At 41.0% G+C, this 15405-nt stretch overlaps 1 protein-coding gene across 5 annotated transcripts in view; it reads right to left on the minus strand.

The window, feature by feature from the left end:
• Positions 1-15405, minus strand: part of RABGEF1 (RAB guanine nucleotide exchange factor 1) — a 68493-nt gene that overhangs the window by 20918 nt on the left and 32170 nt on the right. For all 5 annotated transcript variants that reach the window (XM_005662008.2, XM_003124438.6, XM_005662011.3 and 2 more), the window contains exon 3: positions 12604-12770. In XM_005662008.2, the coding sequence (XP_005662065.2) occupies positions 12604-12770 (167 nt within the window). The remainder of the gene's footprint in view (positions 1-12603; positions 12771-15405) is intronic.

Consider the following 15405-nt stretch of genomic DNA (forward strand, 5'->3'; position numbering starts at 1 on the left):
TTAAAGGATACTGAATACAGCTCCCTGGGCTATACGGTAGGATCATGTTGTTTATCTTTTTTATACATAGTAGTTTGTATCTGCTAATCCCAAACTCTTAATTTATTCCCCATCCCCTTTCCCCTTTGGTAACCATAAATTTGTCTTCTATGTCTGTGAGTCTGTTTCAGAATAATTTCTTATAACATTATTTTTTTAACTTTAGTACCTGATTTACATTTTAGTGATGAAGTTGCAATAAAGTTTTAAGATGGTAAAAGCATTATTCCTATTAGAGTGACTGGTTTATTCAAGTGAGACAAACACATAAGATTACCTAACAATATACCATTAACTACATATGGCAAACTAATGATTCCACCTCTTATTTTAAAAAACCCTTTTCCCAATATATGCAAATCAAAGTGATAAACCATATCAACGAAAGATAAAAATCCCATGATCATCTCAATAGATGCAGAAAAGGCATCTGATAAAATTCAACATTTATTTTCATGATAAAAACTCTTAGCAAAGTGAGTATAGAGGGAACGCTTCTCAACATAATAAAGCCATTTATGACAAACTCACAGTCAATATAATTATCAATGGTGAAAAGCTGAAAGCCTCCCTGCTAAAATGTGGAACAAGACAAGGATGTCCACTCTCAGGGCTTCTATTCAACACAATACTGGAAATCCTAGCCATAGGACTCGGACCAAAAAAACAAATAAAAGGTACCCAAATTGGAAGAGAAGAGGTAACACTGTCATTATATGCAGATGATATTTTACTAGATATAGGAAACCTTAAAGAGTCTACACAAAAACTACTAGAACTGATAAACAAATTCAGTGCGGTAGCAGGACATAAGAATAACATACAGAAATCCATTGCATTTCTTTACTCTAACAATGAAATATCAGAAAGGAAAGGTAAAAAAACAAATCACATACAAAAAACAAAAACAAAAACAAAAAACCACCCTCTTAGGAAGAAACCTGACCAAGGAGGTGAAAGACACTTTCCCATGATAAAATTTCCCTAAAAGATAATTAACTGTTTACAGCTAAAGTCGTAATAATGGACTGTGAGATTTACATCACACATGGAAGGAAAACGTAGGTCCAGAACAGCAGAAAAGGTAGGAGGCAGACACGTAAAACTGTTGGCAAGGTTCTTACATGTAAAGTGGTATAATAATACCCTGCGAAGGTAAAGCAGTTAAAAACATAGCCTGAAAACCCCCAAACCACCCCCCAAAATAAATCATAATTAAAATGTAACAAAAAAAGAGGTATAGGAGTTCTCATTGTGGCACAGTGGGTTAAGAATCCAACTGCAATGGCTCAGGTCACTGCAGAGGCTCCAGTTCTATCCCCAGCCCAGTGAGGTGGGTTAAAGGATCCAGCATTGCCATATCTGCAGCATAGGTTATAATCATAAAAAATAATCAAAGGAGGCAAGAAAAGAGGAGAAAAAGAATTAAATCCAGATGGCATAAAGAGAAAACAGAGCAGAATAGTAGGTTTAAAGCCCCATTTTATAAAAAATTTCATTAAATACAAGTAGTCTAAATAGCCCAATTAAAAATCAGAGATCATCAGAACAGACTAAAAACAAATTCCCTCTAGAAATCCACTTTAAATATAAAGCTACAGATATGTTAAAAACTAGATAGATGAAAATATATATCACCTAAACAATCAAAAAGAGCTGAAGTGGAGTTCCCTTGTGGTGCAGTGGGTTAAGGATCCAGTGTTGTCACTGCAGCAGTTTGGATCACCGCTGTGGCACAGGTCTGATCCCTGGCCTGAAAAGTTCCATATGCCACAGGTACGGAAAAAAAAAAAAAAAAAAAAGAGCTGAAGCGACTACACCAACATCAAAGTAAACATCAGAACACAAAATATTCTGTTTCGATCAATAATGAAAAAGGGATTAATTCTTTAAGAAGATATAGGGATCCTAAATGTGTATGCACCTAATAACACAGCTTTAAAACACACGAAGCATAAATGGAAGAGGAGAGAAAAAATTTATACTTTTAGTCAGAGATTTTTAATGTTCCTTTCTTGGCAACTGATACTATGGATAATAAAAAAGGCAGTAAGGACAGAATACTTAACGCCAACAAAGAACTTGAAGTGATATTTACAGAACACTTCACCCAACAAAAACAGAATACACAATAATGGTAACATTTTACATACGGCAAGTGTTTATTATATGCTAAGTACTTACACAGTGCTCTCTTATATAATCCTCACTACTCTGTGGTAGTAAGTTTATGATATTAACAAATGACTAAGATCAGGGAAAAAAAAAAAAAAAAGTAAGTTCCTGTTGTGGCGCAGTAGAAACAAATCTGACTAGGAACCATGAGGTTGCAGGTTCGATCCCTGGCCTCGCTCGGTGGGTTAAGGATTCAGTGTAGCTGTGAGCTGTGGTGTAGGTCACAGACGCGGCTTGGATCTGGCGTGGCTGTGGCTGTGGCTGTGGTGTAGGCTGGCAGCTGTAGCTCCAGTCAGACCCCTAGCCTGGGAACTTCCATATGCCGCAGGTGTGGCCTAAAAAGACAAAAGACAAAAAAACCCCAACAAAAAAACAAATGACAATGCTAAGGCTTAAAGACAATTAAGTGACTTGTATGGTGCTGCAGTTATTTAGGCGGTAAAGGCTGGAATTTGACCCCAGGTCTGTGTCCCTTACCTCTGCAGCCTGAGCTCTTTACTCTGCAGCAGCTGCCTCACTTGTCAGAGAGGACTGAGGTCTCTTCAAAGGAACCCCAATCCCTGCGACTCTGCAGATGCGTAAGCCAGTCAAGGGTAGGGAGGCGCTAAGCATCTCCTTTAGTGCTTTACACTCTCTCCCCTCAAGAAATACTTTTCTCCAAAGACAGATGATTTTGATTTTGAAAAAAATTCTCTTCCAAAATGTAAATGACAATAAAATGAAAGTGAAGATCATTCGTAGGATACTATGATGGAAGATACACGTCATTACGCATTTGTCCCAATCCACCAAATGCACACCACCAAGAACAAACCCCAACCTAAACTACAGACTTTGGCTTTTTTTTTTTTTTTTTTTTTGCTATTTCTTGGGCCGCTCCTGTGGCATATGGAGGTTCCCAGGCTAGGGGCTGAATCGGAGCTGCAGCCACCGGCCTATGCCAGAGCCACAGCAACGCAGGATCCGAGCCGCATCTGCAACCTACACCACAGCTCACGGCAACGCCGGATCGTTAACCCACTGAGCAAGGGCAGGGACCGAACCCGCAACCTCATGGTTCCTAATCAGATTCGTTAACCACTGCGCCACGACGGGAACTCCCTAAACTACAGACTTTGGATCATCACAAGCCAAGGCAGGTTGGTTCATCAATTGTAACACCACGTGCACCACTTGAGTCGGGGATGTTGATAATGGAGGAGACTGAGTGTGTGGAGGGAGGCAAAGGGCACAAGGGGACTCTCTACCTCCCTCTCAATTCGACTGTGAACCTAAAATTTCTTTTTAAAACATCTTAAAGAAGTTCCCATGTGGTGCAGCTGGTTAAGGATCTGGCATTGCCATGGCTGTGGCACAGGTCACAACTGTGGCATGGGTTTGATCCCTGGTCTAGAAACTTCCACATGCTATGGGCACAGCCAAAAAAAAAAAAAAAATTGGGTAAAAAAAAAATTTTTTTTTTAATTGAAAAAAGTAAACCAAGGAGTTCCTGTCATGGGGCAGTGGAAATGAATCCGACCAGAAACCATGAGGTTGCTGCAGGTTCGATCCCTGCCCTCGCTCAGTGGGTTAAGGATCCAGTGTTGCAGTGAGCTGTGGTGTAGGTCAACAGATGAGGCTCGGGTCCTGCATGGCTGTGGCTGTGGGGCAGGCGGGAAGCTGCAGTTCCGATTAGACCCCTAGCCTGGGAAACTCCAAGTGCTGTGGGTGTGGCCCTAAAAAACAAACAAACAAAAACAAAAAAACAAAAAACAAAAAAGTGATCAAGTGTCAGATTAAAAAAAAAGGAAATCGAGAAGGATTGATACACCAACTATGGATTAGTACAAACTACTAAAATCAACACTTGGTTGTTTCTTTCTGACCTCTCTGAAAAATTAATCCCTAATAAGAGAGCTTAAGTTTGGTTTAGAGAGTGGAAAGCCAGAGAAATGCAGGGTTTGACACTCAGGAAGACAGTGAGGTGGTTTTGAACAGCTAGTGGGCATTCCGAAGGGGAGCTGGAAAAGAACAATTTCACTTGTGTTACATTTTGGCTGGGACCTAAAAAAAGGACAATGGATTGCTCTTCAACTCAAAATCTTGAGTTTTTAATACAGAAACAAAGCCTGTATTTTAAGTATAGCTGGTCTGTTATGATTATCAAGCTTTCCATTCCCCAATCTAAACACTCGGTTTTTAAAAGTCCTGTCAGTGGAACAAAATATACTCTTGAATTGTTATGACGGTATTTACAGCCATCATTCAACGACAATTTTCTACACGGCAGACCCTGTGCTGCTTTACTACACATTCTCATTAATCCTTAAAAATTTTGTTAGATTTCGGAGTTCCCCTCGTGGCGCGGTGGTTAACGAATCCAACTAGGAACCTTGAGGTTGCGGGTTTGGTCCCTGCCCTTGCTCAGTGGGTTAACGATCCGGCGTTGCCGTGAGCTGTGGTGTAGGTTGCAGATGCGGCTCGGATCCCGCGTTGCTGTCGCTCTGGCGTAGGCCGGGGGCTATGGCTCCGATTCGACCCCTAGCCTGGGAACCTCCATATGCCGCAGGGGCGGCCCAAGAAATAGCAAAAAAAAAAAAAAAAAAAAAAAAAATTGTTAGATTTCTAAAACCATAGAGAACAATAAACATTCACACAAATCAAATCTTTTTTGCTAGGTAGGTAGTAGTATTGTCTCATACATGAATACACGGAGGTTAGAGGTTAAGTCATTTATGTGCCACAAGTTACAGAGGAGGTTGAGGGAAAGCTGGGATTTGAATCCAGATCTGTTTGGTTCTCAAGACTAGGTTCTTCAAAGTCATACCACAATGTCCCTCCTACAATTACAGCAGATTTATTCTTGTTTAAATAAGTCAATGAGTATGAGTTAAGCACTTATTATGTAAGGCTGTCTGCAAGCCAGATGACATATTACATCAAATTAAATCTCCAACCAACAAAAGCAAAATCTTCACCAAAAAGTCTATTTGAAGAATAGCTGTGAAAGAGTAAAGACAACCTGAACATGTCAATGTCAAAACAGAACAAGACGGAGTTCCCGTCGTGGCTCAGTGGTTAACAAACCTGACTAGCATCCATGACGTGGCGGGTTCGATCGCTGGCCTTGCTCAGGGGGTTAAGGATCTGGCGTTGCCGTGAGCTGTGGTGTAGGTCACAGATGAGGCTTGGATTTGGCGTTGCTGTGGCTGTGGTGTAGGCCGGTGGCTACAGCTCCGATTGGACCCCTAGCCTGGGAACCTCCACATGCCGCAGGAGGGGCCTTAAAAAGACCAAAAAAAAAAAAAAAAAAAAAAAAAAAAGAACAAGATCATGTAATAAAGATGATTAACATCATTCTAGTACTAAAAACACATTCTCTATCTTGATGTTTAAAAATTTACTGAAAATCCCGTGTTTCTCAGATTATCCAACTAAAATAAGGTCAGTTGAGCAGAATATTATGGTTCTTCTGAACTTTTCAGCGGTTTTGACTACAGTTATGTAACACAGACTAAAAAGCAGAAAGACTGTAGTATAAAAATACATATTTGGTCTTTGCCCTAGGAATGGCTATTTTTGATCATCAGTGACCAATGACTGAATCAATCAGTTATGCCTACACAACAAAACTTCCAGAAAAACCTTGTAATGAGGTTTGGGGAGCCTCCAGAGTGATGAGTCTATCAGGATGCTGCTGGAGCACACGCCCAGAGCAGGCATGCAAGCCTGGTGCTCCCTCCCCTACCTTGCCCTACGTATCTCTTCCACTTGGCTGTTCCTGAGTTATGTCTTCAATAAATCGATAGGTGTGAATAAACTGTTTTCTTGAGTCCTATGAGTTGTCTGGAAAAATTTTCAAACCCAAAGAGAGGGCTGTGGGAACCTGTGATCTATAGCTGGTTGATCAGAGGTATGGGTGTTCTCACTGCAACTGGCATCTGAGGTGGGGCAGTCTTGTGGGACTGCACCCTTCACCTATGGGCTCTGTGCTGACTCTGGGTACTGTCAGAACAGGACTGACCTGTTGGACATCCAGTTGGCGTTGGAGAATAAAGGAAACCATGTATTTAGTTCGGGAGAAAAAAATTTCTCATTGTCCTTATCCATGAAGTCAAGAAACTGATCATGTTCCAGATATACTAAATTCAAAACATTATAAAAGATGATGTTACAAGATAACAAGGTCTTGGGGTAAACAAGAAAAGGCAACGAAGCAGAGTGTACCCGAGCAGTGACTGTGAAACAGGCGTGATTGTGAAATCGGTTCCAAATTCAGCTTGGGAAAGTTACCTCAGTGTCATCTACATACCAAAGAGGCCCAAGCGATTAAAGCGGCAATGCATCAGTTATCCTTCCAGTGATGTAATTAACACCATGCTCCTACTTAACATCTGAAACTCAGGTCTTGGGACAACATAAAAACGCAAGAGGATTACGGTTTTGTTTTTTAAATCTTATTTTGAAATAACTTCAAATTTACAGATAAGCTGTAAGACTGTTAACAAAGAATTCCTTTATACCCTTTATCCAGATTCACAAAATGTTAACATTTTGCTACATGTCTGTGTATATTTTTTTTTCTAAGTTTTTCAGAATCGATTGTATGGATTATGCTCTTTACCCCTTAGTATACATCTTAGTAGCAAAGATATTCTTTTAAATAACTTCAGTACTATAGTTATTGAAAAGTTTTTTTTTCTTTTTTTTTTCCAGCTGAGGGTCACATGTTCATTCGGTGCGTCATGTATCCGTAGTCTCCTCTTATCTGGAAATTATTCCCCAGTGTTTCCTTTGTTTTTCATGACACTGGTAGTTCTGAAGACTACAGGCCAGTTATTTTATTGAATGTTCCTCAATTTGGGTTTCTCTACTATTTTCTCATGACTGGATTCAGGTTATAAATTTTCAGCTTAAATATTACACAATTCATGTTGTGTCCTTCCCAAAGTTTCATATCTAGAAGCACATACTGTCCATTTCCCCCATCATTCTATATCTATCATTTCTTTTTTTTTAATTTTTTTTTTTCTTTTGAGGGCCACACCCAAGGCACATGGAGGTTCCCAGGCTAGGGGTCGAATCGGAGCTATAGCTGCAGGCCTAGGCCAGAGCCACAGCAATGCGGGATCCGAGCCGCGTCTGCAACCTACACCATGGCTCATGGCAACGCTGGATCCTTAACCCACTGAAGAAGACCAGGGATTGAATCCCTAATCTCAGGTTCCTAGTCGGATTCGTTTCTGCTGCGCCAGGATAGGAACACCTATCATTTCTTTATTTGAAATCAATAAGTTGTGGGAGGTAAGTCGAGATCATGTTCATAACTTGCTTCTCAGGAAACTCCCTCCTCTCACCCTAGATTTAGCATCCACTGAAGAAACCTGCCTGAATCAATTCTTACTATGATGATGATAAAATGGTGACTTCTATCTCCATCACTCCCGTACTTATCAGCCAACATTCTACGATAAGGAAGAGTTTTCCCTTCTTTTTAAATTATTTATTGATTTTAGCAGTTGGATGAACTAATGGATTATTGTTTGATTCAATCAGTTATATTCCATTTACTGTCCTTATTTATTTGGATACCTAAATCTGGCCAGTGGGAACCCACTGAAACTGACTTCTGGGTCTGACATATCAAGCGATACTTTGGAGAGGCCCTTCTTTCCCAGCTCCAGTCTAGAATCAGTCATCTCTTCAAGGAAGCCTAGTTCGCTTCAGTGAAGAATAGTATTTAGAAGCTAAGATCTGAGAAGAAACACTGGTATTTTAATTCTAAAAAAAAAAAAAAAAAGAAAAGATATTCCTCCTAGGAGCACTGCTTTTAGGTTAATTTGTAAAAGATGTACACAAGATTCTACTCAGAGTGACAATATCTATTTGAACTCGCAAAAAAAGGGGCTTTTGGAATGTATGAGCAAGTACTTTAAGTTGGGTAACCCACTGTGATTTACTCCATAGTTCACTCAAATTTGGAGATTAAAAAACTGTTGGTTGCATCATTTGAAACTATTTTCTCCCATTCTGTAAGTTGTCTTTTTGTTTTCTTTTTTTTTTTTTGTTTTCTTTTTGGTTTCCTTTGCTGATGCAACCGACAAGGGCTTAATCTCTAGAATATATAAGCAACTTATACAACTCAACAGCAAAAAAACCAATCAATCAATGGAAAAATGGGCAAAAGACCTGAATAGACATTTCTCCAAAGAAGATATACAGATGGCCAACAAAACACATGAAAAAATGCTCAACATCGCTGATTATAAGAGAAATGCAAATCAAAACTACCATGAGATACCACCTCACACCAGTCAAAATGGCCATCATTAATAAATCCACAAATAACAAGTGCTGGAGGGGATGTGGAGAAAAGGGAACCCTCCTGCACTGTTGGTGGGAATGTCAACTGGTACAGCCACTATGGAGAACAGTTTGGAGATACCTTAGAAATCTATACATAGAACTTCCATATGACCCTGCAATCCCACTCTTCGGCATCTATCCGGACAAAGCTCTACTTAAAAGAGACACATGCACCCGCATGTTCATTGCAGCACTATTCACAATAGCCAGGACATGGAAACAATCCAAATGTCCATCGACAGAGGATTGGATTCGGAAGATGTGGTATATATACACGATGGAATACTATTCAGCCATAAAAAAGGATGACATCATGCCATTTGCAGCAACATGGATGGAACTAGAGAATCTCATACTGAGTGAAATGAGCCAGAAAGACAAAGACAAATACCATATGATATCACTTATAACTGGAATCTAATATCCAGCACAAATGAACATCTCCTCAGAAAAGAAAAGCATGGACTTGGAGAAGAGACTTGTGGTTGCCTGATGGGAGGGGGAGGGAGTGGGAGGGATCGGGAGCTTGGGCTTATCAGTCACAACCTAGAATAGATTTACAAGGAGATCCCGCTGAATAGCATTGAGAACTATGTCTAGATACTCATGTTGCAACAGAAGAAATGGTGGGGGAAAAACTGTAATTGTAATGTATACATGTAAGGATAACCTGACCCCCTTGCTGTACAGTGGGAAAATAAAATTAAAAAAAAAAAAAAAAAAAAAAAGAAAAAATAAAGTGTATTAATTTCCTCAAACACACACACACACACACAAAAAAAAAAAAAAAAAAAAAAAAACTGTTGGGAGTTCCTGTCGTGGAGCAGTAGAAACAAATCCAACCAGGAACCCTTAGGTTGTGGGTTCGATCCCTGGCCTCGCTCAGTGGGTTAAGGATCTGGGTTGCCGTGAGCTGTGATGTAGGTTGCAGACATGGTTGGGATCTGGCGTGGCTGTGGCTGTGGGGTAGGCCAGCAGCTGTAGCTCCGATTAGACCCGTAGCCTGGGAACTACCATATGCCACGGGTGTGGCCCTAAAAAAAAAAAAAAAAAAAGCAAAACCCCCCCACAAAAAACTATAAGTAAATTCTGTGGGTCTTTACAGTCAATCTGTTCCATTTACCTTCTCTGAAGGAAGACTCAACTCTAACAGGAAGTTAAAAATATTTTTCAGGAGTTCCCATCGTGGCTCAGAGTTAACAACCCCGACTATTATCCATGAGGATATGGGTTCAATCCCTGGCCTCACTCAGTGGGTTAAGAATCTGGCATTGCCACGAGCTGTGGTGTAGGTTGCAGACGAGGCTCAGATCTGGCGTTGCCGTGGCTGTGGCGTAGGCTGGCAGCTGTAGCTCTGATTCGACCCCTAGCCTGGGAACCTCCATACGCCACAGGCGCCGCCCTAAAAAGATCAAAAAAAAAATTTGTTTTCCAATTCCCTTAGATGATTATTTGTGTTCTATTTACTATCAAGCTGCCCTAGCTTACAACAGAAGCAAGTACAATATCAAGAGCAAGGACATCTTGTATTAACAAAGTGAAACAAAGAACACAGAACGCAAAAGGTCTATTGTAGTCTAGACCCAATAAATTAGAACTGCATTTAGTACAGGCTAACTTTATCCACATGCAAAGGCCAAACAAATAGTCAGCCTGAAGTGCAAAGTTCCCCTGGCCAAGTTACAGAAGCGGTCTCGGAGCCACAGATCCAATGGCATCCTCTTTTCTAACACACTCACACCAATTTCCCAACACTTTTGAGGTCTTTATCCCCACATGCTTTCTACAGACATAAAACAACTAAAGATCAAAAAACTAAAATAAAGACAGTTCCCTGGTGGTCTAGTGCTTAGTACTCGGCGCTTTCGCTGTCGTGGCCTGGGTTTAATCCCTGGTCTGGGAACTGAGACCCCGCATCAAGCTGCTATATGCCGCAGCCAAAAAACAAGTAAAAATATATCATTCAAAAGAAAAGAGGTAAGAGCTATTTCACATAAGAATTTTTAAGATAAAAATTACCTGGAATTGTCTCTTTTAAAGTACAAATCTTCTTCCATAATATAATGCATACTATATAGAAACTCTAAGGACACGATTTTTTAAAACTGCCAACCAGGTACAGTCAATGAATGTGTGTGACTATCATGCACTTCAGTGATGGAAACTTCACCATATATCTGTCTACATAGACAGAGACATAGATACAGATAAACACACAGACATATTTGAGGTCAAGGGATATAATGGTAAAAAAAAGCTTAACAAGGAGTTAAGAGAGCTGAGGTCTAACACATCAACTCATGTGACCTTGTAAATTAATTAACCTTGATGGACTTTCATGCTGTCATCTGTAAAATGTGGCAGTCAGACCTGATGGTTCTATAAATTCTTTACTGTTCCACCTGTTGTCATATATATTATTTCACCGTATATCTATAAATTCATAAGGTTGATGAGTCTTTCCGAAAGCAGGAAACAGAATTTAAGCTAGACAGGAATGAATGGTTTTGATCAAGGCCTTTGAGCGCCTCATCAGCAGAGATTATTCTATCAGAAAAACAATACGCGTTTGAAAATAGCTAACGCTTACTGGAGACTATGTGTGTCAGGTACTGTGCTAAACTCTGTACACACAAGCAGTTCATTTAATCCTCAAGACATGCCTAGGACAGATATTACTGTCCCTTAGAACAGACAAGGCTTAATGAGATTATCTTGCCTAAGATCACATAGCTAGCAAACTGCAAAGCTGAGACTCAAACTGGGGTGACCTGGGAGTTCCCTTGTGGTGCAGTAGGTTAAGGATCTGGTGTTGTCACTGCAGCAACCCAGGTCGCTGCCATGGCTTGGGTTTGATCCCTGGCCTGGAAACTACCACATGCCATGGGTGCAGCCAACCCCCGCTCCCCCAAAAAACCGGTGACTCCAAGGCTTATGCTTTTAACCACCCTTCTATACTATCTCCTAATAGATAAATCATGAGGCAGATATGTTCTTATCAAATACATTTACTCTCTAGCAGGTACTGATCATGCCCCTTCTTACTGCTACAGGGGAAACTGCCGACTAATAGCCAACCATGAACAACGCCAAATCAATCATATGAATAAAAAGACAATTTAAAGGCTTATTAAAGTGCTGTGTTTGGGGTTATAAGCAACCACTCCTTTTAATGAAACAAAAAAAAGTCATTAAATCCAAAACATCAGCGAAGATCTTCAGGTATGCTATTACTATTCATTTCCTCTCCTTTTAGGCAGACCAAAAACCTCATGCCAATTACCCCAGGCTGGCAGGTGGGGAGGCAGGAGGGAGCATCCAAGAGAACAGCTCTTCCGACAGCATCAGTGTTGGGTGCCGGTACCCCTTGTCATTTCAAATTTCCTGCCTAGCTCTGGTTACTAACATAAAGAGGCTAAGAGACGGAGCCCTAACAACAGACATTCTTTGTTGCTTCCTGCCAGGCCACTTCCGCCACCTTCTCTGCTCACTGGTAGAACACAGGGACTGTGATGAGAATCCTTGTGAAAACGGAATTTTTAAAAGAAAGACGAACAAGGTCAAGTACATACAAAGTGAGTCTTTTCCTACATGTCCTCTGTCCAGTATTTCCTCAAGACATAAGCTGTCTCTCAAATAAGCTCTCAGAAAACTTCTTTTTTAAGGCAACTTTTTAAAGCTAGAAACGGTCATTTCTGATAAGGTATGGACATTGAGGATGTTAAACAAAGGAGAATAAATAAAGACCCCAAAATTAAAGGCACACAAAAAACCCCATCCAAACAAATGGGATGGGAATGAATTTTATACACAAAACTGCATATTTCAATTACCTTTATTCCTCCAAAAGAGACAAGTTCCCTAAAGCACAAATGTCCTCCAGCCAAAGATATTTTGTGGATCATTTGAGCCTCAAACGCGGTGTCTCAAATCTGCACTATCTTCTGCACACTTACAGGAAGGAAAAGGCTGAGCCCATGTGCACTGTGCATCTACTCTGTATCTCACAGGGCACAGAAGGGAAAAACAGAATCTCAAAATTACCCTTCTTTGATCCAACCCTGGAAGAAGCGCTGAAGAATTTCTTCACTGTGGTAACTTTGCGGGTCTTCTCATTGGTCTTCTTTTCCTCAAACTTGGAAAATGTGAGGGACTGGGCTCCTTGGCTGCTCTGACTGCTGGCAAAGGCCTCTTCCTCCTCCCGCTGTAGTCTGTAATTCAAGAGAGGATTAAGAATAAGCCTGATAGTCTCCAAATATTCCTTGTTATCTAAAGGTGGTAACTCAAAAAACTGAGGACCTGGAAATTTTAAAACTAGAGGCTAAATACACCAAATAGGTCTGAGGTCTCTGATAGGAAACTATCCTACAGGCTACTACCAACTTCAAAAGGGCCTTCTCCATGGACCATGTTCATTAAGCCACTGTATTCAGGTTATATAAAAGTAATAAAGTCTAGGAATTCCCGTCGTGGCGCAGTGGTTAATGAATCTGACTAGGAACCATGGGGTTGCGGGTTTGATCCCTGGCCCTGCTCAGTGGGTTAAGGATCCGGCGTTGCCATGAGCTGTGGTGTAGGTTGCAGACGTGGCTCAGATCCCGCGGATCCCGTGTTGCTGTGGCTCTGGCGTAGGCCTGCGGCTACAGCTCCGATTATTTGACCCCTAGCCTGGGAACCTCCATGTGCCGCAGGAGTGGCCCAAGAAATGGCAAAAAGACAAAAAAAGAAATAAAGTCTAGTTCTTTTTTTTCCTGACAACCTCAAGCATGGGAGAGAGAGATAAGTAAACAAAACCCAAGTGCTAGGAGAACACAAGAAAGAGAAACTAAATGCTGGAGGAGTCCAAGAAGGTTTTATAGTAACATTTAGGCCATCCTTAAAAGGATGAAGAGGATTCCACCAAGGGAAACAGGCATTCCAGGAAGAAGGTACTACATACGGGAAGGATGCAGTTTCTGTTGTGGACCAAGTTCGTGAGGTCAGACCACTGACGGTGCGACGGACTGCGCTGCTGGATGTACGGGGAGGCACCAGGTGGTAAGAAACCTTGACAACCAAGCCTGCTCTAATCCTGCATTTCATCATGTGCTGGGGAACCAAGAAAGACTATAACCCAGTAAGTTATCCTTATCTGATCTGGGCTTTAGAAAAACAACGCAGGCAGCTGTGTGACAACTTAAGGGGCAGAGAGGTTAGGGGTAGAAACAACAATTAAGATTATATGGGAGTTCCCTGGTGGCCTAGCAGTTAAGGATTTGGCCACTGCAGGGCTCAGGTTCAATTCCTGGCCCAGAAACTTCTGCATGCCCTGGGAATGGCCAAAAAAGGAAAATAAATAAATAAATAAATAAAAGATTTAAGTGAGAGAAATAAGAAACTAGGCAATAGGAGACGAAATTCAAAAGACTTCTCTGAGCACAACTTGCTTAATTAGTGATAAAGAGTTTGGGAGGTGAAGGAGAAATAAAGAATGACTAATGTTTAATGGTTTTTAGCCAACTGAATAAACAGTGAGGTCATTAACAGATATGCGAGGAGGATGAGGAGGACATAATGGGAGTAAGAATTAAAAGAAATACAAAGCAATAAATCTGGCCTTGGACCAGCTGAACGTGAAGTGGTCATAACCAATCTCAAAGGCTATCTATAGAACAATGGCTCTCAAAGTGCGACTCCCCAGACAGCAGCATCAGCGTCATCTGGGAACGTGCTAAAAATGCAAATTCTCAGGCCTTGCTCCCTTGTTGCAAAAGTTGGGAGACGCTGAGGGTGAGGATCAGCGACCATCATTTCACAGGCTTCCAGGAGATTCTCAGGCCCGTTCAAATTTGAAAAGCAGTGCTATAGGGAATCTCGAGCAGGGTCGCAACTGGAAGCAGTAAGAGACAGCAACAGAATACGGGTAGAGGTGTTCGAGAAGGAGAGAGGGACATATCTTTCTCTGAGACGAAACAGAAGGAAAAATAAAGATACTATTAGTACACGTTGATGTGAAGAGGGGAGAAAGCTAAGGGAATTCCTGCCTAGTGGCCTCTGCTTTCTTTCTGAATAGGGTCAGCTACTGAGAACACCAGGAGTGCAATGGGAAACCTGAGGAAGCAGTTCCTGTTCTATGCCTGTATTTTCTCTCTTTGATCGATTGTGGAGTCACTGACGGCGGTGAGCGGCCTTTCTAATACTGAGTTCATCACAGATGGTGGCAAAGTGATCACTCAACAAATACCTGATTAGATATAAAAAAACGAACCAGCCAACACTGTCAGAGTTCAGTCTGACTTCCCTTTACAGTTCCTAGGATGCTCTAGCAAAGGATGAACATTACTCGTGGCCTCTTATTAGTTCCCATGCTCACCAGACAGTCTATGCTTTAATTTTTATCATAGCCACACTTCTGGATAATACAAACTACTTTTGAATAACAAACCCCATTTTTAAAGGAAAAATTAAATTTCCATAATGTGACAGTGTATATTCAGGCCATAAATATTACCTTCATCTACTAACATGCTCCTCATTGTCTAAATTTTTAGGTATAGAAGACATTATTTATGGATTTACGAATAAAAGATCTTATTAAATGTTTAAAAAAAAATTTCCACAATGTGACAACTATGTATACACATCAACAGGTCGCTACAACTATGTGTTCACCACTGTGTCGGCTGCCCTGCTGGACAGATTAAAAGAAGGGGGAAAACACTGCGTAACGGGAGTCACGGGCCAAGCCCTGCGCTCTGTACATTCTATCTGATCACCTCATTTAATCTGCACCATGAAGTACGTTTATTTCCATTCTACTCCAAGGAGCTTACTGTCTCCATTAGAGTGTTGACACGAATGCATCCC

The sequence above is a fragment of the Sus scrofa genome, chromosome 3 (genome assembly GCF_000003025.6).
Source record: "Sus scrofa isolate TJ Tabasco breed Duroc chromosome 3, Sscrofa11.1, whole genome shotgun sequence".
Lineage (NCBI taxonomy): Eukaryota > Metazoa > Chordata > Mammalia > Artiodactyla > Suidae > Sus > Sus scrofa.